Consider the following 27,281-nt stretch of genomic DNA (forward strand, 5'->3'; position numbering starts at 1 on the left):
TACGCGTCAGATGCCGGGGGGTGATCGTGTTGATTGGGGTGAGTTCAAGACTAAATTGTCCAAAGGTCCAGTAGCCCCAGGACAGCTGGGATAGGTAGGCCCCAGCTCACTCACAACCCGAATAAAAACAAGTGGTACAGAAAGTGGATGGACTTCTGATTGGCTGAACTCAAGGGTGGGATATAAATTTGAACCACACAAGAAGAAGAGGAAGTGAGAGCGATGTTCCTCTTCACAACGGGCGGCAGACCATGCCGCTGGGGCTGCGGAGCCTGGACTGCGGCCAGCTTCCTCGTTGGCATCATGTGACTGACTGCTCTCCAAAGCGTTGCTGCGTCCACGACCTTACACGTACCGTACGTACTATACTTTTTTTTTTTTTTTTTTTTTTTTAAACATTCTGGAAAATATTTGGCATAGACAACGCAGTGTCAAAACATTTAGCATGAGTGACATTTAGCTGACGAGTCGCCGGCAGACACTAGTTTTCTTTTCCCGATGTGTCGTTTGTCCTACTTCGATGTTATTCCCAACCATGTGTGCCGCGGTAAATGATCCAACTTCGCTGAATTGATCTGAAAGTTATTCATTTCATACACACAACGTAACTGTTCATCTTGCGATGCCAGCGACGTATAGTGATGGCGGGACAATTAGATACTCTTCCACGAGATGGCAGAAGATCCAATTCAGCTGCGTACGTATTTAGCAGTTGCCTTTCATGCAACAAAGTAATACAGGCACGTCTTCGTAAATTAGAATGCGGTCGGACAGCTCATTTTATTTTCAGCATTGCAATTCCGAAAGTGAAACTCCTAAATTATACAGATTCATTCATTCAACTTTTCATTTCCATATTCAAATCTTTGTGACCGTTTCTTATGTAAACACTAATTATTGAGAGGCACCAGTGTGAGTACATTTGGATGAGGTCCACTATATTTCACGATACAGTGAACCCCGGTTTGTCATTTGCAAATTTTGCAGATTTTGAGCCGAGGCCAAAGCAAAAACCGTCTTGCTTCGACGGCGTCTTGGCGCTGTCGTGAGTTGCGGCGCTTCATTTATCCAAAAGTAGTCCTTTACCGTTATCTTGTGGCATCTAATGGCAACTATGCTTAAGATGCCAACACACAGATGTTACAGCAGTCCCTCGTTTATCGTTCTGCGTCAATATTCACGAGCTGTCCCAGGCATTTTTTATTTAAAGGGAATGAGAGGAGCCACGTCGATTGGCCGGGAATGCCGCCACACCAGCGCAGACGTCCCTCTTTTAAATACGCTAACTTACTGACCATCAGCGAGTCTAGCACCGCCTCCTCGCAGAGTTGGAACCCCATATGTTTATTTCTTGCTTCGTTTTTTTAATACCAACACAAAATATGCATGCGCGTATATTTATCCGCTTGGGGTGACCATCCTCACTTTCCAACGCAGTATTTGGGTCTTTGTAAGTGTGTGGCTTTAAAAGGCGGGGCCTAGACTGTTGACTGACGTGGGAATCAGCAAATGAGATTTCAAAAACGGGCATTTTTTTTTTCTTCTAAATATTGTTGAATGCGCCACCTCGTGGCTATGTGCGCACGTGCCTGGCGACGACTATGTATATTTTGGTGACATTTGGTCCCCCGTGACAGTACAGTTCTAAAGTACTGTGTGCCTCGGCTGGATTGGAAAGGTCGGGAACCAGCGGCACACGCGACATTTACTATCAACACTTCATTTGCGCAAATTACATTCGGTGGATGTGAACAAATGTTGTGGTCCAAATAATTTTGGGTGCACGTTTGCGTCTAGCGTCGCTCCCGTGCGACGTGCGCGGGCACACTAATGAGCGCACTTTGTCTTTCCTCCTTCAAGAGAAGTCAACTAAAGTGCACGTGCGTGGCTCCAATCATGTCGACGAGCCGCACGGCGCGAGACCAGAACCAGAACCGGGACCGGGACCGGGACCGGGGCCGAGGCCGGGGCCGGGGCCGGGGCCGGGGCAGGACCTTCCGGCAGTGGTGCCTGCGGACGTACGCGGAGTCCGGAAAGACGAAGACGGTGACGCGGCGCAAGTACGACAACATCCTGCACGCTCTGTTGCACGACGACCTCAACCCACCAAACCACAAGAACGCCAAGTTCGAGGTCTGGATCAAGTCCAAAGGCTTCCAGGTGGGGACGCTGCGGGACGTCAAAGTCCTCTTTGTGCCCGTCAAGACGACGGTGAGTGGGTCCGCTTCGCCTCACCCTTCGAGGGTGAGGCGAAGCGCGCACGCGCGTGGTCCAACACTCAAATAACCACCAAGCGGACACACGATTCTTTTTGCATTTTGAATTAGAACAAAAAAGGTTGACAATGAATGTACGGATGACGTATTTAGTTGATTTTCCGTCTAAGTATTTATTGATTGAATTTCCATTGTTTTTAAATGCCGTGTGACGTGCCATCTAATTTTTGGGGATAACAAATCATGTGTCACATGACCAATGGAGTAGGCCTATTCTTAAAATTACACCATTTGTTTCTCATGCATGAATTTGTAAATGTTGATAAATACATTTGATACATTTATTTTTTACATTTAGTTTCATAACTTTTATGATTTTAATGATTTTTTTTTCAGCTTAACAAACGTTTTTATGTTAAATATTTTGTATAAAAAACAAAATATTTTTCAATCCTTTTTACATTTTATTTTATAATTACATTTTGTATACATATTTATTTTAATTAACTTACATTTTCCCCCCTCTCTCTCTCTGTCTCACTTTTGTCTCCCTTGAGCTGCTTGCCATCCCAAATAATCTTTTACATCCCAAATAATGTGAAAGTGAACAATTTGTACTTTAAAAAACAATTTTAGTATTTAAAGCGTTTTTTTTAAAGGTAATATTGTTTCATGACATTTATTATTGTAATAACTTTAATTTTAAAAACAAATCATTGTTTTGAAACGTAACCACGTGTCACAAATCATTTGCATTCCAAATAATGTTATTTATAAAAAATCAACTCCCAAAAATTGTACTTAATTTTTACTGGTTGCAGTAGTGCACTCCACTTTTCCTCCATTGCATTAAAACCTGATTCATCCACACAACGGATTCATCCCTACAATCGTATTGTCATGTCCATAACTACTATTCACAATTGGCAAAAAAAAAAAAAAGTCAGATAAACATTTATAATGGCTGACATTTAGGGCAAAATTTTACAAATTCTTTGCTTTATACAGTGTGACCCCACTGTCTCGCGGTTTAGCGTTCAGAGAGACAGAGTCTATGGGGTGTTGATGGTTGCCATGGTGATGGTCAGAATCCTTGCACCTTGTCCTTGGCGTGTTGAGTCTTTCATCTATCTGAGTGTGACTTGTTTGGTCTGGATAGGAAAGATGAAGGTGAAAAAAACACTTACTGCCTGTCTGAATTTTCACTTTTTGGGGGGACGTGGAAAGGAATTCTTTTTTTTTTTTTTTTTAACATTTTAGCCAGCGTCGCTCATTGGCCACTTGTTGCGAGGCAGAATTGATCAAATGTTCATGAACTAGTAAGCCACTTAGCGTGGTGACGTAAAGGGGACACATGAAGGACAGCCTCGGAGTGATTAAACTGCAGCGGGTTACCATGGCAACCAGTCCGACCTGCACCTACGGACGTGTGTGTTTGTTGGTCAAAAAGGTGGCCATATAATAGCTTGAGATGAATTGAGTGTGTGTGTGTGTGTGTGTGTGACTCAATTCAACTCAAGCTATTATATGGCCACCTTTTTGACCAACAAACACACACACAATGAGGTCTGAGGTGGCCCTGAAAGTGCCTGTTACCATGGTAACCAATGTGTCTGACTTTGATCAACTTTTCGCATAAACCAACGAATGCTGTAATGTTTCGACACATTTTGACTCGCTCCCGCACGCCAGCCGATTGACCCTCGCACACATACCAACTCGCTGCAACGGGAAAAAAACTGCTGTTCTTTTCGGGAAACGTTATGAGGGGCCACGTACGGTTACTTTATACTGTACTGTATTATTTTATTGAACGGCAACCAACATGGCGCTATTGTTAAGGAAGACGCGAATTGCCCGTGCGGAAATCGACGAGAAATAAATTGCATTCATTGATCACACTAGTGCATTTCTGCAACAGAGTCTCTCCACGCTTTGCTTTTTAGCCTCGTGTACCTGTACGTAACGTCACTGTCGGGCGGAAACTTACGTCCCAAAATGTAATTTCTTGTCACAAATCCATAAAATTGGTCAGTCCCCACGTGGACCTGTTATGTTGACAAATTATTGTTCAATCTAAAGCAGAGTGTCAAAATCATTTTGTTGCAGTTTCCATCAGAGGCCCGTTATGACTGTGAAATCATATCCATATTTAAGCGCTTTATCGTACTATTACATATAAACAGCAAATTTTTGGATAGCTACAGTGGTTTTGAAATCAGAAGTCAAGGATAATAGTTTGTTGAACTATTGCTGAAGTTACTGTAGAAAGGGGTTTGGTAAATGCCTGCGATATCTCAACATTATGTTCATTACAAATGACAATTTCAGATTTGGTAGAAATTTTAGCAAGAATCACGGAAGTTGACGCACGCGATTTGCTTTTGCGGGCCACGCAAATGATGTGTCGGGCCAGATCTGGCCCCCAGGCCTTGAATTTGATACCTGTGAGCTAAAGTGTTGAAAATGGTTTGCTCTGTTTGACGATGCAATGCTAATCGCTCCGTAAACATGGCTTTCTTTTTCCCTCTCTCCCCTGAAAACTGATACTTTAGTCGAATCAAGTCCCGACTAAATGACTTGACTTACAAAAGTCATAATTCAAGACTTTTAGCTTGACCTTTTAGCTTTTTAGTTTGAGCCACGTAAGTCCTAAAATTGGCGACTTAAGTCTGGTCTCTCACCTCTGGCGTGAACATGGAGCATTAACATAAACATTTAGCGTAAACTACAGTATGTTTTGAAAGCTACAAAATGTTTTCTGTTGCGTTGGCTGCGCTACATGCTAACGCTACACGCTAAAACGCTAAACAAAGTTTGTGTGGCGTCTCCAGTGTGCGGACGCGACGTCCCTGAAGCGAGTCGCCGTGGTGGAGGATTTCTACGACATCATCTTCGCCATGCACGTGAAGGAGGGCGGAAAACCGGGGAAGGCTCCCTCGCACGTCGGCCAGAAGAAGACCTACAAAGCCGTAAGTTCACTTTCTTCTTCTTTAACACACTTTTGTTTTTAATAAACCACGTGCAGCGATTACATATCAAGGGGAAATGGTGTCTCCCGCCCGCAATTTGGGTTGGAAAACCTCCAGTAAATATCAGAAGCTTTCGTTACCATGACAAATAAGGGCGGAGCTAAAGGGTTGAACGAGAAACGAGCCCAGAGTGTGGAAAAGAAAAGTGAGCGCCAGTAAAGACCATCAAAACATTTTCCCTTGTGGAGGCAGCACTTCGCACGCTTGTCAATTAGTGAGCGAATCTGTGCATGTGGCGCATGCAACGGATGATAATGAGATAGGAAACGTCTGCTAATGTTGTTGAATTGGTTGTTAATTAATCATCAAGCCATGATTAAACAACAACCAATTTTGCGCAGCCCACCTAAACGATCAATCTTTTCTTTTTTTCCCCCTGACGGATGCATTGGATTGTCATGCCTCACCCCCCTGACGAGATGAACTTTCCTGCTACTTCACACGCCTGACAACACTTTTCGGAGTTTGTCGAAGAAGTGATGATGTCATCGTTGTAAACACACACACTGCCCTCTGCTGGCCTCATGGAGGCACCACCAAGACGATTCCTTTTTCTTTTTTGGTTTTGGGTGGGGGCTGAGGCGAAGCCTAAACCTTTTTGGCAGACGAGGTCACCCCTCGGTCACCTTGCTTCCCTTTCTTCAATGTTCTGAAAATGATAAAAAAAAAAAAGTTTTTTTTAATGTGATCATAAAATAGCCGCACACGTTATATGAGTGGAACTGATTTGTATTTATTTGGATGTTTTTGAATCCCTTTTACGCAGATAGCAGAGACGTATGCCTTCTTGCCTCGAGAGGCGGTCACGCGCTTCCTGATGAACTGTGGCGAGTGTCAGAAAAGGATGCATACCAGCGCACATTGCTCGGAAGGTAAAAACGCACACACACACACACACACACACACACACACACCCACCCACACCTAGAATCAATATCTAGACTACATAGTTATTGATGGTGATAGCTTGATTCAAAGATAGATGGATAGATAGATGTTGAACAAATGGATATACAGTGGAACCTCGATTTAACGGACCTCAATTTAACAGACTTGAGATTTAACGGACAGAAAATGGTGTCCAGTCGGAACTCAAAATCCCCACTCCCATGAACCAGCGAGGTAAGTTTGGATAAACCTTAAAACTTTTCAAACATCTTAAAGCTTTTTTTATATTCATTTACAAAAAAAATGAGTGTATTGGGTGCTTGTAGGCCACGAAAAAAAGGACGAAACAATGACTTTTATACTGTATTTGCGCACCAAAAAAACCAAAAACAACTGCTTTAATTTAACGGACTATCGGATTAAACGGATGAACCCTCCACCCTATTGGTCAGGTTAAATCGAGGATCCACTGTATATTGGTCATTCCTCACCTGGGTGTGCTATTTTCACAACTTATCGACCAGTTTAATGTCTTGAAAATGACTAGCTTCCTTTTTGACGATGACTCTAACAAAATGCCGTTTTCTGGGTTTCCTGAGGATTTTGCGAGTATTCAGCCAGCGGTCGGCAGAGATTTATATTCAACAGTCAAATCATCACTTTGCCACATGCAATGAGCCATAGAAATCAACCTTTTTGTTGAAAAAAATTAAATAAAATGTGTATATATATATATATATATATATATTTGACATATTTTCTTTGCTTTGTGTTCCCTCCACTTACAACACAATTCCCCCTCCCATCCTACCATCCTAGCACACGACACCCCCACCCCCAAATGGTGCACAGCCAGCGCCTCGTTAAGCGCGCAGCCTCATTAACTGCTTCACACAAAGGAGCCTGGCCAGGAAGCGTGCCCATATTTAGACGAGGAGGGGTGGGGTCAAGTCACAGACGGGCACCACCACATGGTTTCGCGTCAACGCACAAACAAACATACATGACACAACTCTGTGTGTGTGCGCGTGTGTGTGCGTGTGCGTGGACCCTGGCAGGGGCGCTAGGCAATTACTACCAAGCTTACACACACACACACACACACACACACACACACTCACACACGCACACTTTCCACGACGATATGACTTATGTTAAAGTTCAGCAGTGAATTATTAAATGCAATTGATCACCATGGAGCTGGGCCAATTGAATAACCGTGCTTGTGTGTGTGGGAGGGGGATGGTCGTATGTCTGTGTGTGTTAGCAAGGAAAACTGCATACCGTAAGATTGTATGTGCGTGTGTGTATATATATATATATATATATATATATATATATATATATATATATATATATATATATATATATATATACATACATACATGCATCTACAAAATGTATATACACCACTCGCCATATCGCGGTTCACTTTTTGCGATCCCACTGTATCACAGATTTCTAAATCATACACATCTGATTTTGTATCGAGGAACAAAATAAACACGCACACAAGCAGATTCCTACGCGAGCTGCACGGCCACAGCAGACACTGTGATTGGCTGACTCCCACGTCACGCAAAAGGTCAGGCCCCGCCTTTTAAAGCCACACACATTCAGAGTCACAGATACTACAGTGTAGAATGTGAGGATGGCAACCCCTAGTGGACAAAAATAATACCTGCACTTTAAATGCAGATTTTTGTATTGGTATTAGGCATTATAAGATTTCAAATATATAGAAATGATGAAATATGGTCTCTACTTCACAGATATTACTCTACGGCATGTTAAACGAGGGACTACTGTACAGCAATCAAATTTGCGGTTCACTTATCACAAATTCGTCTATTTGCATTTTTCTGCGTTCTTTCTGAAACACGCCAATTAAAGCCCCATCTAATTGGAAAGTAGTACATTAGTTCGAAGGAGCCACAGTTTGTTGAAGTGAGACAAGCATTTTATGTCAGTGAGGAGCAAAGTTTAGCCCGGGTTGTTAGCAGGAGAAGTTACGAGAGTCTTCGTCACATGTTTTTCGGATGGGGAAAAAAAAAAAAAGCAAAAGGCACGACCTTTGACACGCGCGGTAAACATGTTGTCAGGTCATGTGACCACACGGCGACTCGCTTGTGATCCCGTCTCATCGTACCCCACAGAGAACGACACGCCGGAGGGTTCAGCGTCCGCCGCCGACCGCCACGATCGGCGGCAACGACAAGACGACAACACCGTGAGTGAAGACGCACACGTGCGCACACACGCTCACCCACTCACACACTTGCATAACATGAACTCTACACGCTGTATAAAACTACACAATTTAATATTCTACAATCATTCAAAAGTGTAAGGCGCAGTTGTCCAACTCAAGGCCCGGGTGCCAGATCCGGCCCGCCGCATCGTTTTATACAGCTCAAGAAAGCAAGTCATGTGTGTCGACTTCATGTTTCTTGCCAAAATACCAAAACCGCAAATTCTCTTCTTTTAATAACTTTAAAATATTGCCTGCATTTCTTTTGTTACCAATCCCCCTATTCAGATAAATTTAATAATTGTTGAACAAACCATTTTTATCCATCCATTTGTCATACATAATAATATCAGGCAATCATAATGTACATTTATACGGGTTGACAATCATAGCGCCCCTCCGAGGCAAACCAGAACGACAATGTTGACCAATGCTGGCCACTCATGTCCGTGAGAAGTATCTGCACCATTTGCACAATTGACATTGTCCCAGATTACCGCACCACGAGCCACTTTAAACTGCATACATTTCTTGAAGTCTCTGCGCCATTTGCACAATGGTCCGCGTATCAGACTATTGTTCTGTTTGTCATTTCAAACCGCTAGAGGACTCGGCATCATTGCCCTGTCATTGCTCAGCGACTGTGGTTTTGTGTCTAAAAAAAGTATTCTCCGTCTGTTGTCGTACTGGAGCGGCTCCAACTACCGGAGACAAATTCCTTGTGTGTTTCTGACATCCTTGGCAAATAAAGACGATTCTGATTCTGGTCTGTGACAAGAATGAGTTGGACACCAATGAGTCAGTTGAAGTTTTCAAGAGTTCCAGCTGGATCCAGAAACCTGCGTTAATTGCACATTATTTCTAGAACCTAACAAGTTGTCTTAGAAATGGTACCTATACACGTGCGTCTCAATAAATTCGAATATGGTATGCACCCATACAAGACAAGCTAGAAAGATCCATATTCACACACACTGCCACTCAACTGTCTGTGTGTGTCTGTGTGTGTGTGTGTGTAGATAATGGGCAACGCAACAGACAGCTTCCAATTAAATTATACCTCTAATTAGCGAGAGACACAAATATGCACGTGTGTGTGTGTGTGTGCGCGCGCACACACATGCACACTTATATGCGACACACACACAGCTTCAGTACATACAGACTCGCATCTTTACACACACACACACGCACACACTTTGCTACGTGATTGCGATATATACGTAGATGCACACAAGCTGTATAAAGACTGGCCGGACACTTCATTAGGTACACCACCTAATGAGAGGCAATACAACAGATAATCTGGGTGACATGTCTTTAAAATAAAATCCCCGATTTCCCCCCTCACACAAAAATCTAATTTGAGATTTGAATCTTTGTTTTTTGTTTTTTTTTGCCTTCAATTAAAAGCAGACATTGGCATTATTCAAAACTTGGAGAAAATGGCCCTTTTGACCCCAACAACCCTTAATACATTTTAAATTACAATAGATGTACAAAAGAAAAAATAAAAATTCCCTTTGGTATTGATATGTAACAACAAAACAGTCAGTGAACAAAACGTGAATAAAAGGTGTTGGCTCCAAACAAAAAACTTTGTCCCTGATAATGTCAACAAACTATTTAGCACTCCAGGTACATGCTAGTTATGTTGCCTAGTTTTAATAAAAACATTTGTCTGCACATCAGCAGTCTATGGAAGCCTGTCAACCGAATAAAATCAAGCAGCCAAAAAAGATTATTGATTAATCACCCGGCCCTACTCTAGACGTTTAGCAAAATTTCGTTTGTTATCGTTGCACTTCCTGGATCTTCCTGACAGCTGTTCCTAATATTTTGCATCCCTCAGCGAGACTCTTTTAGTCTTTTTTGAGCCGTCGGTGACGCGAATCACGAAGCAGCTCAGAAGCACGCACACGCACACACTGCAGCGCCATCCATTAGTGCTCATCATCAGCCCAAGTCATCTTCCTCATCTCCCCGCATCACCCACATCCCAATTCAATAAGGGGAGGAAATGAGCTGCCATGATTCCTTTGTATAAATGTGTGTGTGTGTGGTTTGGATCTGTCATACATCCACTCTTGACGTTCATCACATTGCTTCTTTGCTTTGAAAGATGAGGAGGAGTAGTATTAATAATAGCACTCATTTCAGTGTTATGTGTTTTTTTTTTAATAACTAGTACATGTGTGAGCGTGTGTCATTACGAGACCATTTTTAATTTAAATTTTAGTTGTTTTTTTTCAACTTTATTGAGCCAAGGCATGAGAAAAACATTGGAAAGAGAAAATGGTCACAGTGTAGCACCAAACAAAAAAGCCCCAGAAAAGTATCGAGACTTCCCTGACGTGATGATAATGCGCGGTGGTCATGAAAAGAGCATTTAATCGTTCTGCTTGTCACGATACGTCGTTGACATAGCTAGATGAACAATGATACAATATTTGATGTCTAGATGATGATGATGTGAGGGGTGTCAAACTCAAATCTTGTTGCGGGCCCAACCGTAGTAATTAATCCCTGACATGGCCGTTATGACTGAAAACCATATACGTAAATGCGCAAATGATATTCATATTATTATGTATACATATTCATACAGTGGTGTCCTGCGTACTCATGGTTCAGCACCTGTGGATTAACCTATCAGAGGATTTTAAAATAAAATGTAAAAAAAAAAACCCAATGTTTAATTTTTTTGTTTTTTTTTGTTTTTTTAGGGGGGGAAACCAACCCTCAAAACACTTATTGGTGGTTTATCCATGCTTATTCAATTATGTTTTTTGGCTTAAGGAACAATAAATCAGAGCAATTCTAATAGCCATCAATTATCTGCAGATTTTTTACTATTGGTGAAGCAGTCCTTCACTTCCTCGTTCGGCCAACAGGTGTCAGTGTTGCCCTGTCAAATCTGGCACACGCCCCATCACACAGGCAAGTTCATGTATAATTTTGATACGCAAATTGCGTTTCAGAATATTTATTCATTATTGACTATCAACTAATGTGAAATCACACTTTTTTTTATATTAATTATCATGTGTGTAAAATGAAGTGAAGGAGATGCATAGAGAGAAAAATCAATCATTTCTCTTCATCCGCTTCCATCGTTCAAAGTGCGTCCTCGCTGACATGCACTGCTTGCACTCACCACATAGCTGCGAACAACGAGGAGCTAGTGGACAAAAGCACAGCCAGTGTTGCCAACTGTTGCAACTTTTCTAAGCAACCCAGCGACTATATAAAAAAATATATAAAAATAAAATAAAATAAAAAGGGGGGGGGGGGGAGGGGAGTGAGAAACAAAAGACGAACCGCTACTTGTAAACGGGATGAGAGAAGTCAATCATGACAACGATCTCCAACAATGAAACATTAAATATGAGTGTTGCGTGCGGCTGTAGCGCTACACCCTGTGAGGGAAGGACAGGACAAGATGGAACAGGACAAGAACAGGAGAGGAGGCGTTCAGGACCAGTGACTGGACAACTGACGTGTGGTGGGATTCATTATGTAAATGATAAAAGTCTACAGGGCGAGAGTGTGAGTGAGGGGATACACAAGCGATTTGCATATCCGTGAGTTATTTGTCGCCGTAAGTGCGCGTGACCCCCCCCCCACACCCAGGAAAAGAGTCCCGGGGGGGGTGCGTGCCAGCGGATACGTGCAAGTGTATTGACAGCGTTTTACGTGCACAAAGTCTGACAGAAGGAGGAGGTTTCATTTCAATATTTGAAGGCCATAGATCGCCCAGCACAGATACAAATATACTCTCTCTCTCTCTCTCGTGTGTCCGCGGTGACGTCAGCGCAGTGACCACGCCCCCCCTGGACAGCCACGCCGAGTCTTGGGGGGGGGGGGGGGGGGGGGTCGTGCGCGCGCCGCTGCATCCTCCCTCCCTCGCGCAGGCAGCACGTTCACGAGTCGATCGTTGACTTAATAACAATGCATAATCCCCATTATTAATAATCACCATCATCATCATCATACTGGAGGAATTTGAAGAGGAGCCTGGAGGAACGAGAGAACGACCAAGAAGACAAAAGTCTGTTTTCTTCTTTCTTCGTCGTAACGGAGTGAAGGTAAGTACGACTCTTCATCACCCTCATATTCATCCTCAGCTATCATGTTGCGTTCACTTCGATCACGCTGCGACGTGTTTTTCTCTTTTTTTTCTTTTTTTGCGATCCTGTGCGCGTGCTGGCTGACGCTCACTGCGGCTCCTTGTGCGCCATCACTGCTGCACATTGTTGTTGTGTGCGTGCGCGCGCCTGGTGCACATTGAGCACCGTCCACGTGCACGTGGCGTGGGACAATTGTCAATTGAGTCAACCAGGTTTAGATTTCCATCGATGGATATTTATATTGACAGGACTGTATCGATCTATCGATTCTATCTGGACGCCCCCAAATCCCATTCAGTGGTGCCCCCTGGAAAGTTAGTTACAAAAAATCAAATACAAAATGAAGCCCTGACACCAGTATGACTGATCAACTTGAAATTCATGAGAGGATGAACCAAAAAAGTCTGAAGGCGGCGTTCCGCAAATGGAAGCGAATTTCATCCGTTTTGGTTTGAAGCAGGCATTTGAGCGGATTTCAGGGCTACTACTTTGTCCGACTTGGAAATTGACCCAATAAGGAGCGTCTATCCTCGACAGACGGGCGACGCCGAGTTGACGAGTTTTCTTGCCTACGCCGTCTAATGTGGGCGGAACTTCCTGTCAACATTTGCTGATCGTTTCAAGGTTTGAAGCAGTTAAATTACAACCCCAATTCCAATGAAGTTGGGACGTTGGGTTAAACATAAATAAAAAGAGAATACAATGGAATTGAGGGATTTCATCATCTACGGTCCATAATATCATCAAAAGGTTCAGAAAATCTGGAGAAATCACTGCATGGAAGCGGCAAGGCCGAAAAACCAACATTGAATGCCCGTGACCTTCGATCCATCAGGTGGCGCTGCATCAAAAACCGACATCAATGTCTAAAAGATATCACCACAGGGGCTCAGGAACACTTCGGAAAACCAATGTCAGTAAATGCAGTTCGGCGCTACATCCGTAAGTGCAACTTGAAACTCTACTACGCAAAGCAAAAGCCATTTATCAACAACACTCAGAAACGCCGCCGGCTTCTCTGGGCCCGAGCTCATCTAAGATGGACCGACGCAAAGTGGAAATGTGTTCTGTGGTCCGACGAGTCCACATTTCAAATTGTTTTTGGAATTGGTGCACGTTGTGTCCGCCGGGTCAAAGAGGAAAGGAACCATCCGGCCAGCATCTGTGATGGTATGGGGCTATGTTCGTGCCAATGGCATGGGTAACTTGCACATCTCTTAAGGCACCATTCATGCTGAAAGGTACATACAGGTTTTGGAGAAGCATGTGCTGCCATCCAAGCGACGTCTTTTTCACGGACGCCCCTGCTTATTTCAGCAAGACGACGCCAAACCACATTCTGCATGTTTTACAACAGCGTGACTTCATAGTAAAAGAGTGCGGGCACTAGACTGTCTCCCGTTGAAAACGTGTGGCGCATTATGAAGCGTCAAATACGTCAACGGAGACCCCGGACTGTTGAACGGCTGAAGCTGTACATCGAGCAAGAACGGGAAAGAATTCCACCGACAAAGCTTCAACAATGAGTGTCCTCAGTTCCCAAACGTTCATTGAATGTTGTTGAAAAAAAAAAAAATGGTGTAACACAGTGCTAAACGTGAGCCTGTCCCAGCATTTCTGGAACGTGGTGCAGCCATAAAATTCCAAGTTCATGATTGTTTGCTAAAAACAATCAAGTCTTATCAGTTTGAACATTAAATATCTTGTCTTTGTAGTGTATTCAATGAAATGTAGGTCGAACATGATATGCAAATCATTGTATTTGGTTGTTATTTATGTTTAACACAACGAGCCAACTTCACCGGAATTGGGGTTGGATTATCGCAGTATGAACTGCGCGTTCTGTCGAGTCGGTGACAAGCGAGGCGAAGTTGCGAACGAGTCTTTTTGGTTTTGTCTTGAGCGTGTGGGTGGGCCTCGTTGAGATAAGAGACATAAAGTTCAGGGTTCAAGGGTTTAATGGGTCCTTCAGCAATAATGTATGGGGTCATCTGTGCGTTAAGGGGGCTGATTCTGGAAGATGGACTTTTTCAATATTTGGATGCAAATAGTTGCGTCTCTGGAGTGCCTCGCCACCCGCTAAGTGTGAAATTCAACAGCCAAGTAAATGTTTTGTTACAGGTGTCTGCCTTTTGTCTGAAAATGTGTCCCCGAGAAAAACTGCCAATGCACTATCTGGAGTGCGCGTGGAAAACTTTGATAGCTTGCTACGGCAACTACAGTGGGACAAAAAAGGACAAAATACACAAGTACCGATTGCGATACCACGCACAACAAAGTCTGCTCATAAAATTGGGTTAAGGTTAGTTAGGCTTAGCTTTAAGGTTGAGGTGAGGTTAGGACAGAGCTTTACCGCCAGAAATGGCTAATTATTTGTCAATGTCAAGAGTATTTCTTCAAAATGTTATTTGTCGGTGTGGGTTAGGTCTCACGGCTCTGGGCAGTTGTCGAGTTGCGCAAAGCCTAAAAGACATTTTCACCAGGAGACGCGCGCACTTACAAACATTGCTGGATTTTCGCGCGTGTCGAGGATGACCGCTCGTGTGTTGGAGCTCGAATACATTTGTTAATGAAATACTATCAATGGATTTATTAGGAATATCGAATCTTTTGGGCTCTCTGTCAGCCACACAAAGCTTAATTGCGCGCGGAAGTCTCACGACGGCATCTGTGTCGGTTTGGGAGTGAACTTGAAGTACTGTGACAAACGTGGGCCGAGTCCAACGCTCCGAGGCTTTGGTGTGTCCTTTCTCCTCCAGTTCTATCAACACCAAAACTCTTGAAAGTTCAACATTAACTGCTGTGTTAGCGGAACACCATCAATCAAATACTGACTATCAATGCAATTCTGCCAGCATGGTTGTGGAGAAATATGTCAAAATGTGGGAGGAGTTGAGGGCTGGTGGATATGGCCTGAAAATAAAATCACTCCACTTTCCGATTTGAACGGCTTTCCCCTCCCTTCGCTAATAGAAAAAGCTGACGACGACGACGACACGATTCAAAGCTCGTTTTGCTTTTTTGCTTTCCTTCCATCTGGGATTTGCTTTTGTTTCTCCGGATACGGAACGAGCTTTAAAACAGTTTTATTTTTCCAGCCACAGAAATAATCCAAATCATGTTTTGGGAATTTACAGCAACATATTTGCACCTTGAGGCAAAGACGTTGGGTCAGAAGTCCCCAACATGTCGAAACATCGGTACTTTTGCAACATATTTTCTTGTCATATTAAACAATGTGAAAATGATTGACCCCCACTTTTGAAGACATTCATCCACTAACCGGTTTAGCGATAACCCAATCTTTTGAAAGATGTTTTTATACGTCTTGTTTATTCTTTGTTGTTTATGCTACAATTTAGCACAAATATGTAGCGTGAATTTCTCGAGCAGTGATTCTCCAAGTGTGGTATGCATAGTGGCACAGTATGTGATATAATAGTTCACTTCTATCCATTAGCATAGAATTTTTAAGAACTGCTTGCTTTTAAATGTTTATTTTTGGTGCCATATTATTTGAATCACCAAATCCAGTTTATTTTCCGATATTAAAGCGCAGGGCGAATGTTCAAACTGTGCATAATGTTCCAGTGGCTTAAAGTAATATTTTAAAAATGGATGAATCTCTGTACAACATTGACAGCTTTACGAGGGACGTTCACTTAGTTTCGTGTCGTACAGCACTTACGCAGTCTAACCTCAAAACCCGTAAGTGCCTGAAACCGTTTCGGGTTTCTCGCAGACCCCCGGTGGTCGTGCTGTTTTGCCGATTTCACCCTCAGCTGGTTCCAACGCTGGTGTTGTGGCGGGCTGCACCTCCAAACAATTTTCCTAGATCAAAATCCACAGAGCCGGTGCACATTTTTCGGGGCTCTAACTTCGAATCGGCACTGGTACCAGCTCAAGTGTGCCAAATGGTGAAATGTTTGAGTCTAAAGATTCTGTGCATTTAGTGCTTTTTATTTTATTTTTTTTTTTTTTAAATCTGCATGCCTTTTTATGCCCGGAAGGTTTGGCTTGCGCAACAAGAGATTTTGATCTACTCCATCTGTTATTATTTTTAATGAGATGTATATTATTTGGGCAAGGCAGTCAGGCAGAACAACGTTTGAGAGGAAACAGACAGACCGAAGACAGAAGAACAGAGAACAGTGACAGATTTAAAACAGTGTATGACCACAATATTGTGACAAAGGAGATGGATTTTTATCTATGTGTGCACTGGAAAGGGAGGGAGTGCTACAGACACACACCAGGTAGCAAAAGACACAGGATGGGAAAGAACAGGACAACCACAGTCGCTGCATCCTGTGAGGAAGGGATGCAATAAGTAGCAAATAGGATCAGACAGGACAGTAGCAGTTAGACAATCAGTGCTACACCCTGTAAAAAACGGGTGCACAAGATGGAAAAAAAGGACAGGACAGGACAGGACCTGACAGTAACGGTGAGCCAGGCAATGTTAAACCCTGTAAAGCAGCGATGTGAAAAGTAGGGCAAGACAGGAAGGGTCCTTTCTAGTCCCCCATGCACCCCATGTAAGGAGGAAACGCTTAAATAATTGACATATCAAATGGTTATCGACCAAAAAGCCTGCTAGTAGGGGGCCGCACTGGGGAGCTTGCCGAATCCTGACATGTCAATGCAGAGTCTACGGGGTTTTGACAAGTTACTGTTATATTGCTGATATGGACCAATTATAGCCGTCTCTCTGGGCCACTACGCGGGACGTTCTCGACACATTGTCATTGCAGTGTCGTCGTTTTGGCATTGATAGTGGCCAACGTCAGCCCTCTTTCAGGGGCCCCTTCAGCTCAGATTGCCTGGGTTGCGTCCCTGATATGGCGTCTCTGAGGACAGGACAGAAGCAGCGAGCCAGGCAGTGCTACACCGTGTCGAGAAGCTCCATGACATGTAGCCAATAAGACAGGACAGGACAGGTCAGGGCAGTTTTAGTGAACCAGGCAATGGCGGGAGTGGCCATGCAGTTCCCAAACCTGTAAAGAATTTGAGCGGAAAATAGAGGACATCATAGGGCTGTACGTTCAGGGTTGTCGTTGTGGCTAGCAGCTAACTGCGGCTCACCGCCGCTAGTGGCGACTAACGGCAGCTAGCCGCGGCTATGTGAATCTCGCTGGGGGCGGCCAGTGAGCTTTGTCAGGTGTAATCTAGTCCAGTGCTGGAAAGGGAAGAGCTTAATAGTGCTCGGGTAGATTTGTGACTGACTGGATTAGGGCGGGCTCAGCGTGTCGGCCACGCGGCTAATCTCTGACATGCGCGACGTGGCGATAAACCTAGCGTCCGTGTGTGTGTGTATGACTCCAAATCGTGTTTTATGGAGGCTCCGCTGTTGATTCAGCGCCTTAGGCCGCCGCTCCTTGACGGTTGAGTCAATGATTAGCAGAAGCCAGCGAGCACAGAGGTCACTTTTGAGGACCCAACGGCTCTCAAAAGTTGGACACGTCAGAGCAAAAATAATGGCCAAGCATTATCATCATCATCATTATGCAACGTCATCATATCGCGCCAGCTGTCAGCGCGCCTCACGAGACTTCATTCCATTGTTGTTATTGTCTTTTCCATGAGTGACTTTCTTCAGGCCTGTGATTTGCTCAAATGCTGTTTCAGCTCGGGCTTATAGCGCCGCCTGTTGTTTTCAGGCGAACAGAGTAGCGATACGACGACAATCAAGTATCAATATTGTGTGGTATCGTATTGTTTATGGCGACACTCCGCTAGGAATACAACTGACTCGAATGTCGCTTTTGCTCCTGTATTGCATCGTTGTACCTTACATTTACAGTTTGGATATTTTAAATGAATCCGATATTGATATAGGCATGTAGCATTGCATTTACGCTTGCAATGCAATACATCTCTTCATATTTGCGGTTGGGCGTTCGCGAGTATTCACGTTTCTTTTTTTAACCGTTCCCATATTTGCTGAAAATCTTGGCTGTTTTGGTGCGCAGATATAAAAAATATTTTTTTTTGGGGGGGGGGGGTTATTTTCTTGATAGTATTTACATTGCCCTGTTTCGTTGAAGGTCCATGAATGCAGCTCGTGCCCAGTCAAAAGTGTCTCCCGATGCACCTACTTACAGTCGTCTAGGCGACTTTGCCGTTACAATTTGCCTGTATTCCCTAACATTTATTGTTAGGTGTAAATCCAAACAGGGAAGTTTACTAACTTAATACCTTGTAAAGTGTTTTTTTGTTCTTTTAACACAATGATTTTGTGTGCAACTGATGCGCTGCAAATGTTTGCGCACGACCTGGATGACTGAGAATCCGCGCAGACAATAAAATGTATACCCGTTTTGAATTTGAAATGAACCATATTTTATTTGTCAAATTAGGAGTGAACTCCAGATGAAACTTGCAGGGTTCCCTAGAACCACTGCACTACAGTATGGATACAACGGGATCGCACGCACACACACACACACACACACACACACACACAAGTAAACTGCTGGAAATTCTCTTGCAGTTTTTGTTGGAGCCCGAGGAGGTAAACACACACACACACCGCGTTTCTCAGCGATCAATAATCTTCAGTGCATCCCCCTTGACCCTAACCCCTGCAGGGTGTGTGTGTGTTTGTACTTTTATCTACGTATGCGTGCGTGCGCTATCTGGAAGACAGAATAACAACCGGTGTTATTTGTAAAAGAATACAATGCTGTCGTTTTGGTTCAGTGAAGACGAAATCAGGGGTGGGCCAACTTTTGTGACAAACCGAGAGATAAGCCAGGAAATGAGGTGGGGAGAAAAAAAAAAAAAGACTTCTTGCTGTCCTTAGTTGGGAAGTAACAAAGTAGTTGTACTGTACCACCCCTGCGGGTGCATGCCCCCGTCCCCCCCACCCCCTTGTACGCCACTGGCTAGATTCCGTTCTATGTCAAAATTTATGGAGTCATGAGCCAGGGAGAAGTCGGCCTTGCTCACACACGTGATTTTTTTTTTTTTTTGATTTAAGATTGTCAGTTCCGACCTATTGTTGAGACAAGTTCACTCTTAACACATTTCAGACCCCAGGATCATCTTATGGGATAACCTTACGAGATAAAACGAAAAGATAGTCTGGCGGTTGTCGACTTTTTTGTCATCGGGAAGGGGGAAAATCGGGATAGAAACAGCCCGATTGTACCGGGCCTTAGAGAACGACAGACATACATTCAGTCATAAACTCAGTATTTGGATTTATTCGATTATTTCATACAGAATAATATTTAAAAAACGGTCTTCCTCGAAGTGTTAGTGGAATGGCAGCGGTCAGCACGTCTCGACTGGCCCGACAAAACATCCGCTGTGTCATAAAGCGTGCTTTATCTTTGTCATGGATTTCGATGACACTCCCAAGTTTCAAGAAAAGTACACGCCTTGACGATTTCCAGGAAGCCTGGAAGGTCACTAAATCGCGCCTCTCTGGCGTTTGCGGGCTCGTTCACAGGTTACGTGCGGTGGGTGTGGCCGAGAATCCACGTAGATGAAAAGTGCTTTTAAAAAAAAAAAAAAAAAAAAAAAAAAAATGCGATCGCGAATAACACTGAATCATCTTGTAATGGCTGGTTGCCAAGGTAACATGGCGACACCATGACAAAGGAGGCTGTGTGTGTGTGTGTGAGGAAGGGGGAGCTGCTTGGAGGCCAGGATGCTTGGAGTTGTCAGGATGAGAGGATACAGGCATGGGGGAGGGGAAGGGAGGCAAACAGGGTTTGGGTGGTGGGGGGGTTGGGAGTGGTGATTCTGATGCCAGCTTGAGGGTCCAGCAGCGATGCACCATGGCAACAAAGAGAGAGACCCCCCCCCCCCATCCCCCGTTAAAATCATAAACCTTCATTCATTTTGTTCCTAAAACGGACAAGCACAAACATCTTTTGCACGCACGAATTTTCCATATCTCCAAGTATCCTTTTACCGCTTGCACATGTGGTTCAAACATCGAAATTATTGTGGTAACTCACTGTTATTACTTTGCGCTAAATTATCATGACAATCCAATGTTGATATCGTGCTGTATCGTATTGCCATCGCTCTTGCGCTACATTGTCGGTACGACCGGATCAAACATCCGTATTACGATGCATTGTATTGTTGTCGCGTAGCATCGACGCAAGTGGCTCAAATATCCATCTTGTGCTGCGTTGTAGCGTTATCGCTCGCGCTACAGTATCACCCACAACTGGATCCGGTATTGATATTCTGTATCGTATGGGCGTCGCTTGCACCGCACTGTGAACACAACTGAACCAAATATCGATATTGCGATGCGGCGTATCGTTGGAACGAATATCAAAGCTCTTGTCACTTATGCTACAGTATCGCTACATCTGGTTCAAACGTCAATATTGTCATTTCTCATCATTGCTGGCACAACGGTGTGAATGTGAGTGGATCTGTATCCCTCCGGATGGATTTATACTGCAGCGTGAGCCATATCAATACCACATGCAGAACAATATCGATATTTGACCCAGTCGTGTCAACGACTGGGTCAAACGGCGTAAATGATAACGATACATAAAAATATCAATATTTGATCCTGACGTATTGGCACTAGAGTTAGCGATAGCAATACATGACAATGTTTTGGATGTTTCGCCCCGCCTTTGTGGGGATGTTGTGACAAGTAGATCAGCGACAACGATCCTTCCGATTGTCCACGAGATAACTTGATTAGCGTAGCGATGTCATCCGGCTGCTGCTCTGCTGTAGACACGCACACAAGCCTTCATGGAGACTTGGAATAGCTGCTATGGAATCTTTTTGTGTGCTTCAACAAACACTGTGTGTGGGGGGGGGGGCTCTGATAGGCCGATCTCTCCCATTGGGATTTTAACCCCTGCGATAAACGAGGGTTACCTCTACAGTACTTTAAATAAACAATTTTTAAAAAATCACTCATCGCTATAAACAGCAGATTACAACAATGTAGCAGGTCGATAACTTCCAGAAAGACAAACGGTCCGGCGCTTGTGTGGTTCACGGTGATCACTTCCCGCTTTGTGTGCGTCCACCCAGGATGACGCGTCAGTGAGCGGCGAGGACGAGGCCGACATGAGCGAGCCCTCGTGGCCGGCCGCCGACCCGGGAGCGACGTCGCAGCAGCTGCGGCCGGCCGGCCGACCGGAGGCCTTGCGCCGCAGTCTCGACGTGGCCGGCAGCAGGGAGGACGACGGTAGGGGGCAACGTTCACGTTGCTTGTAACGGTTGTTCTGATATTTTCATGTCATCGGCTCCTGCTCGTTACGTGTCGGGCCGTGACAGCCTGATGTGTCCAAAATGTGGGCGGGCTATTTATAAGTCCAGCACTATGGAAGCCTTTTAAAAATTGTGTAAAGTATCTCCTTTATTTTGAAATTCGATTGTGGAAATGTGGCAATTCAGGGAAGGAGAGAAATACTGTCGTTTCGAATACGCCCTGAATGATCTGAACCGTTTGGCGTTGGAATGGTTTTGATGGAGGTTAAATACAGGGCGTATAAAAAGTCTGCACACCTGTGTTCAAAATGCCAGGTTTTGTGATTTCAAAGAATTCGCAACAACAACCAAGATAAATGTTACAAAACTTTATCCGCCATTAATATGGCCTATAACCTCTCCAACTTCATTGAATTGTTTTTTGAATACACATACTGTATATCACTGATAGGAAAGTAGTAATGGCTATGTTTAAGGGTTGCGAAGTGGCAACACACAGGCTAGCCTTCTTTCTTTTCCGGTGCATTTTTTTTTTTCCCCAATTCCAAACTAATTGAGTAACTAACTTTGAACCACAGCTTCAGTGTTGTGGGAGGAGCTTAGCCATGTCTATGAATATTTCATGAGCTCATTCGTCACAATTTGTCAACAACTTTTCACGCATTCAATATTAATGACTGCTCACATTGTCGGTCCCCCACATCATTAGCACCAAGTAGCGACATCTGGTCTCATCCCATCCGCGCTTTGTTTGTTTGGATTTTTGTCCGCTAACTTCCTGTAGCCGTACGCTAACGCTGCCCCGCGCTTGAGCTCACCAAGAGTCAACTGATTGACTCTGTGCGTGCGTGTGTGTGTATATGTGTTTTTTTCCCCCTCTTCCCAGGGCATTAAATCGATGGCAACTGGACTGTTTCGCCTCTCATCTGAGCAGGCTTCATCATTTCATGCAACAAGGCTTTGTTAGGACGCACTAGCCAGTACTGTGTGGAAAACTCAACTGTTTATGCTCCAAGTTAGCGGCTATTCACAGGCATCTTTTTGCTTTTTCTTTGGCTTCATCTGCAGAAAGTTCCGTCTCTTTCAAAGCAGCAAACCTAACATAGATGGGACTCAATAAAAATAAAAAAAATCGAATTAATGAGAGGCTTTGTAATTAATTAATCTTGATTAATTGCATTTTTATCATATACCAATATTTGTCCTACATCTTTCCTTTACCGCTTCTCTTCACGCGGGTCGCGGGCTGCTGGAGCCAATCCCAGCGATCTTCGGGCGGGAGGCGGGGTACACCCTGAACCGGTCGCCAGCCAATCAATATTTGTCCGAAAAAATGTTTTTTTTTTTCAAATTTAAATGGATTTTAGTGGATGACTGAATCACATCATAGAGACAGATGTGAATATTGTTAACTCTGGGAAAAAATTGATTTAATTGCACATCAATTAAAAAATAGTTTTTATGTGACACTATGACACACACACACACACACACACCCTCTTTAGGAGTGTGTTTTCAAGCGTTATTATTGACAACAGCGGACAGGCTGAGTGGTGAAGCTTTTAAAGGATGACTGACAGCTCGCCGCCTACCTGACATTTAAGCAAAACGAAGAGCGCTTGGGAGGGGGGGAAAAAGATTCCTACACCTTTCACTTCCTGTTTGTGGAGCACTCGAGTCATGTGACATGGTAGCATGACATCGTCTGTTAATTTGTTACTCCCAGTGAAAATTTGCTGCGAAAACCGACGCATACGTACAACAAACCAGCACGAAACATTTTATACTTAAACAGCAAAATGTACAACCAAATCACAGGATTCTGCTTGACAAATCTGCTAGCTTGAGGCAAACATTTAATGCAAAACACCATGGACGGGCTAACGTACATTCGCATAGATGTTGCAGTCATTATAAACATTCACAACTGCTACTTTACCACGTTTGTAGCAGCAACACATGCAAACAAACACAGAAATAATCATTAATTTTCTCCACTCTGTGAGAAACCGAATATTAAAACGGCAAAACGGTGTTACTGTACCACACCGTAGGCACACGACTGTAAATGCTAGCATTTATTGTCAGTCCTCAGTATATGTGGAACGTACAGAAGGCAAACAATTACTTTGCAAGAGGCCCCTGCCATAAGAAACTTACTTATTTACTTATTTACTCTGGAATATTGTTCTTTATGAGAACATGCAGTAATAACATGGATGGAACTATTTCAGGGGGGGTGTTTATTTTTTCTTTTTTTCGGTTTTCTTGTGCTCGCGAGAGAGCGAGAGACCTCGTCAAGTGATGTCTTGATTGTTTGGTTCCCCCCCCCGAGTGCGCAAAGGTTGCAGCAATAAAAAAAGTTAGATTTGAGATTTAGTTTACCCGCATGGACACAGAGAGACATGCACGCGCACACACGCACGCACACACGTTCACACTCGGTTTTAACACATTCACAGGAGGTTTAGAATGTTTTAAAGGCTTCAAGCATGTTCACATCTGGTTTCACACCAGTTTAACCTGGTTTAACATCTGAACATGCTTGAACCTTATTTACACCTGGTGTTTCAATGTAAACACCCTTTTTTAAAAATGTTTTCTGTGGGTTTTTTATTTATTTATTGATTATTATTATTATTATTATTAAACACGTTCACACCATGTTTAAACAGATCCACACCAGGTTTCAATATTATCCGACTTTTCAAAACCTGGTTCACATGTACTCATCGGGTTTGAAGTTTGAAGTTCGCACCTTATTCAGCAGCCGTATATTGTTCAAATCCGGTATAAACACTCCAAGACCCGTTTTAACTTCAAATCCCGTTCACACATTTTCATCTTTTGTTCTCATCTCGTTTTATCCCATTCATGCCTCCTTTGGAAGTATCCAAACCACTTTCAAACATGTTCCGACTTGGTTTAAAGATGTTTATCGCTGTCGCAGAATGTTCACACCCTTAATGTACGTGTGAACGTGTCGACTCAGACGTCATCCCCGGGACCGATGCACTCGTTCTCGTGGTCTCAGTGAAGTATGATTCCTTTTTTTTTTTTGTACGTATTCACTGGAAGGCGGGGAGGACAACGAAAACACAAAACCGTGACGTCTGTTGGACGGGACCGTGTGCTGAATTATTGATCATTCTCACTATGCTATGTGGACGTTTTATTCGGAATGTCTGACTGGCACATTGATCCACAGCACTGCAGTTATTCGTCCTGTAAGATCGCCACAGTGTGTAATGTGCTATTCTATACCGGGATGCACTCTGTAACCTCCACACCGTCGTCAAGGAAACGTCTCCTCCAGTCTCTCGCGAGACACTGCACACACGAACACTCTTTAAGTGATAATGTACTCGCACTGCTTGCTGCTGCTTCTTTTTTTTTTTTTTTTTTTTTTCTTTCCCCCTCTTTCTCCGAGGTCATCCTTTTTCAGCGAAGAACCCGAGTAACCGAAGGGACGTCTGTCTTTTAATGAAAATAATATTCCTCACGTTGACGTCCTCATCGGTGTCCTGAACGGACTAACATTTTGACGGAATGGATTTGCGTCAATAAAACAATGAGTGAATTTGCAATTTTTGTCCTGTCACTGTATACAGTGTCAGAATGGAGTGTAGCGTGCACTGTGAGAGTTGATGGGAAGTGTTCTGTGATTGATTGATCGGGCCTGAGGGGAGTCGGAACGACTTGTAGTGTTCAAGGTCCAAAGATGAGTAGGTGGATGTCGGATTTATGTGTGCGCGCGTGCGTGCGTGGGAGTGGTGAGGAGAGGTCGAGGAGGAGATCGGCTCAACAGTCTGGGTCTTTGTCTTCCTTGCTTATATTGTGTGCGTTTGTGTGTGTGCGCACATGCAGCATTCTTTTTTTCTTTCACCTCTCAAGGCCACAGACGACACAAACGCAAGCTGTACGTGTACAACGCGGGCGCGCACACACACACTGTAGACTCACAGCTTGTGTGCGCGTGTATTCCGAGGCTAAGTGTGGGATGTGGAGTGCACGATGTCAGACAAACGTGAGGCAATGTTGGTATGTCGCTCAGTCGGCATGCGTTATTTCGCTCTTTGAGACCTAGGTTACTTGTTAAGTCCCGCCTCCCTGCAGAGTCTGACTGCGGCGCCGTCGGCTGGCTTCTCAGTGACCGCCGACTCGAGGCGTCATTGGACGTAACGGCATCGCCAGCTGCTGCCACCCTGCTGCTCTGTTGCCTTAATGTTGATGACATGTTATTGCCATGTTGTTGGCATACTGTTGCCATGTTGATAGCATGTTATCACCATGCTGTTTACATGTTATTGTCATGTTGCAAGTACGTTATCACCATGTTGCTGGCATGTTATCGCCATGTTGCTGGTATGCTGTTGCCACGTTGCTAGCGTGTTATCACCGTGTTACAAGCACGTTATCACAAAATTGCTGTCATGTCATCGCCATGATGCTGGCCTGCTGTCGCCATGTTGCCAGCATGTTATCACCATGTTGCTGTCATGTTATTGCCATGTTGTTAGCATGTTATCACTATGTTGCTAGCATGTTATTGCCATGTTGCTGCCAGGCTGTCACTATGTTGCTAGCATGTTATTGCCATGTTGCTAGCACGTTATCGCTATGTTGCTGTCATGTTATCACCCTGTTGCAAGCACGTTATCGCTATGTTGCTGTCATGTTATCGCCATGGTGCTAGCATGTTATCACCAGGTTGCTGGCATGTTATCACCAGGTTGCTACCATTTTTTTTGCGATGTCGTTGACATTTTACCAGCATGTTGCTCAGATTATTGCCATGTTGCTGCCAGGCTGTCACTATGTTGCTAGCATGTTATCGCCATGTTGCTAGCACGTTATCGCTATGTTGCTGTCATGTTATCACTCTGTTGCAAGCACGTTATCGCTATGTTGCTGTCATGTTATCGCCATGTTGCTGTCATGTTATGGCCATGTTGCTAGCATGTTATCACCAGGTTGCTATCATTTTTTTTGCCACGTCGTTGACATTTTACCAGCATGTTGCTCAGATTATTGCCATATTGCTACAAAATTGATGACATGTTACTACTTGATAACATGATTACCTGTTGTTGCCAAGGTTTTGACATATTATTATGTTGCTTACATCTTGCCGGCATGTTGTCACCATGTTTCTTACTTGTTGCTGCCATGTTGCCCCAATGTTGATGACATGTTAACGCCATGTTGCTGGTGTCATATTGCCGCGCTGCTGCAATGTTGCTTCTGTAGCTTGTTGTCACATTCTTGTCTGCTGACATTTCTGTGCAGCCAGACTTTTGCTCCCACGTTGTCGTTTTGCTGCCATCATGTCGCTAGCTGCTTGCATTCCTGACACATTTTCGCTGGCAGGTTGCCACAAAACGGCCAAACTGTTTCTTTCATTTTTAATTTTTATTGCCTAAAGGTAGCTGCTGTGTTGTTTCCACATGACTGTCACGTGTCCTTCGTCCTCACTGTTGACAACCCGTCTCGCTGATCACGATTGATTTCAAATGTGTGGCGTGGCGGGGCTTCATTCTCAGTGGTTAAGTTCCAA

The 27,281-nt window shown here is 43.9% G+C and overlaps 1 protein-coding gene across 1 annotated transcript in view; it reads left to right on the forward strand.

Annotated features, from left to right (window-relative positions):
* The first annotated feature begins 24 nt into the window (after positions 1–24).
* LOC133412657 (nucleolar protein 4-like) overlaps positions 25–27,281 on the forward strand; it is a 38,448-nt gene continuing 11,191 nt past the window's right edge. The window contains exons 1-6 of the mRNA XM_061696173.1: positions 25–356; positions 1,861–2,211; positions 5,051–5,188; positions 6,015–6,120; positions 8,293–8,366; positions 21,545–21,701. Of these exons, the coding sequence (XP_061552157.1) occupies positions 252–356; positions 1,861–2,211; positions 5,051–5,188; positions 6,015–6,120; positions 8,293–8,366; positions 21,545–21,701 (931 nt within the window). The 5' untranslated portion in view covers positions 25–251. The remainder of the gene's footprint in view (positions 357–1,860; positions 2,212–5,050; positions 5,189–6,014; positions 6,121–8,292; positions 8,367–21,544; positions 21,702–27,281) is intronic.

This window comes from Phycodurus eques, chromosome 1 (assembly GCF_024500275.1).
Source record: "Phycodurus eques isolate BA_2022a chromosome 1, UOR_Pequ_1.1, whole genome shotgun sequence".
In the NCBI taxonomy this organism is placed as follows: domain Eukaryota; kingdom Metazoa; phylum Chordata; class Actinopteri; order Syngnathiformes; family Syngnathidae; genus Phycodurus; species Phycodurus eques.